Source organism: Eimeria mitis, genomic scaffold, assembly GCF_000499745.2.
Source record: "Eimeria mitis Houghton genomic scaffold, Emh_scaff261, whole genome shotgun sequence".
NCBI classification, from domain to species: domain Eukaryota; phylum Apicomplexa; class Conoidasida; order Eucoccidiorida; family Eimeriidae; genus Eimeria; species Eimeria mitis.
In genome coordinates, this window is record NW_013570950.1 from 13,832 (window position 1) to 14,958 (window position 1,127).

At 30.3% G+C, this 1,127-nt stretch overlaps 1 protein-coding gene across 1 annotated transcript in view; it reads left to right on the forward strand.

Moving 5' to 3' along the window:
* EMH_0005850 (ribosome biogenesis protein BMS1, putative) overlaps nt 1-634 on the forward strand; it is a gene marked incomplete at both ends in the record, with an annotated part of 9,279 nt that extends 8,645 nt beyond the window's left edge. The window contains one exon of the mRNA XM_013497336.1: nt 214-634. Within this exon, the coding sequence (XP_013352790.1) occupies nt 214-634 (421 nt within the window). The remainder of the gene's footprint in view (nt 1-213) is intronic.
* Between the last annotated feature and the right edge of the window lie 493 nt (nt 635-1,127).

The window sequence follows — 1,127 nt, forward strand, 5'->3', positions numbered from 1 at the left end:
AAATACAGTGGGTGTATTAATAAGAGAATAATTTTTATTTTTATTTTTATTTATATTTATATATTTATTTATATTTATATTTATATTTTTATTTATATTTATATTTTTATAGTTGTAGTATCGAGGAAGAAGAAGAGAAAAAAGAAAATAAAAACAAGTTTCATTCTCGTAATTACATTCCGCTAATAACTCTTTTTTTATTTCTCCGCACAGTTTATCCATAAATAAAGAACGAGAGGAGACAGACAAAGAAGGAGACAGAGAAGGAGACAGAGAAGAGACAGATGGAGAGGAGACAGACAGAGAAGGAGAAGAGACAGACAAAGAAGGAGACAGAGAAGGAGAAGAGGAGGAGACAGAAGGAGAAGAGACAGAAGGAGAGGAGACAGGAAGAGAAGAGGAGGAGACAGAAGGAGACGGAGAGGAGACAGAAGGAGAAGAGACAGGGGGAGAGACAGAAGAGGAGACAGAAGAAGAAGAAGGAGACAGAAAGCCAAGGAGGCGGAGCACTAATAACAAATTATTTATATCTGATATGATAGAAGCAGATACACCTGAATCGCAGCAACAGCAGCAGCAGCAGCAGCAGCAGCAGCAGCAGCAGCAGCAGCAGCAACAGCAACACAAACGATAAAGGAGATGTAAAAACAGCAACAGCAGCAGCAGCAGCAACAGCAGCAACAGCAGCAACAGAGATAAAACAAATATAAATAAAAGGAAATAAAAAAAACAAAAAAGAGAAAAAACAAAAGGAGACAAAAATAAACAAATAAAGAGAGACATGGAGAGAAGATAAAAACAAATAAAGAAAAACAACAAAAGGAGACAAAAAAAAATAATAAAAATAAAAGGAGAAGCAAGCAAAGAGAAAAAAAGAAAGAGAGAGACAAAAGAAAAAAAAATATAAAAAGAAATAAAGAAAACAAAAGAAGATACAAACAAACAAAAACACAAATAAATAAACAAAACAAAAGAAGAAAAACACAAGTAAATAAATAGATAAATAAAAGTAAATAAATAAATAAATAAACAAATAAATAATAACTAAAGCAAAAGAAATATATGATTTATTTATATATATATATATATATAAAAAAAAAAAAAAAAAAAAAAAAAAAAAAAAAAAA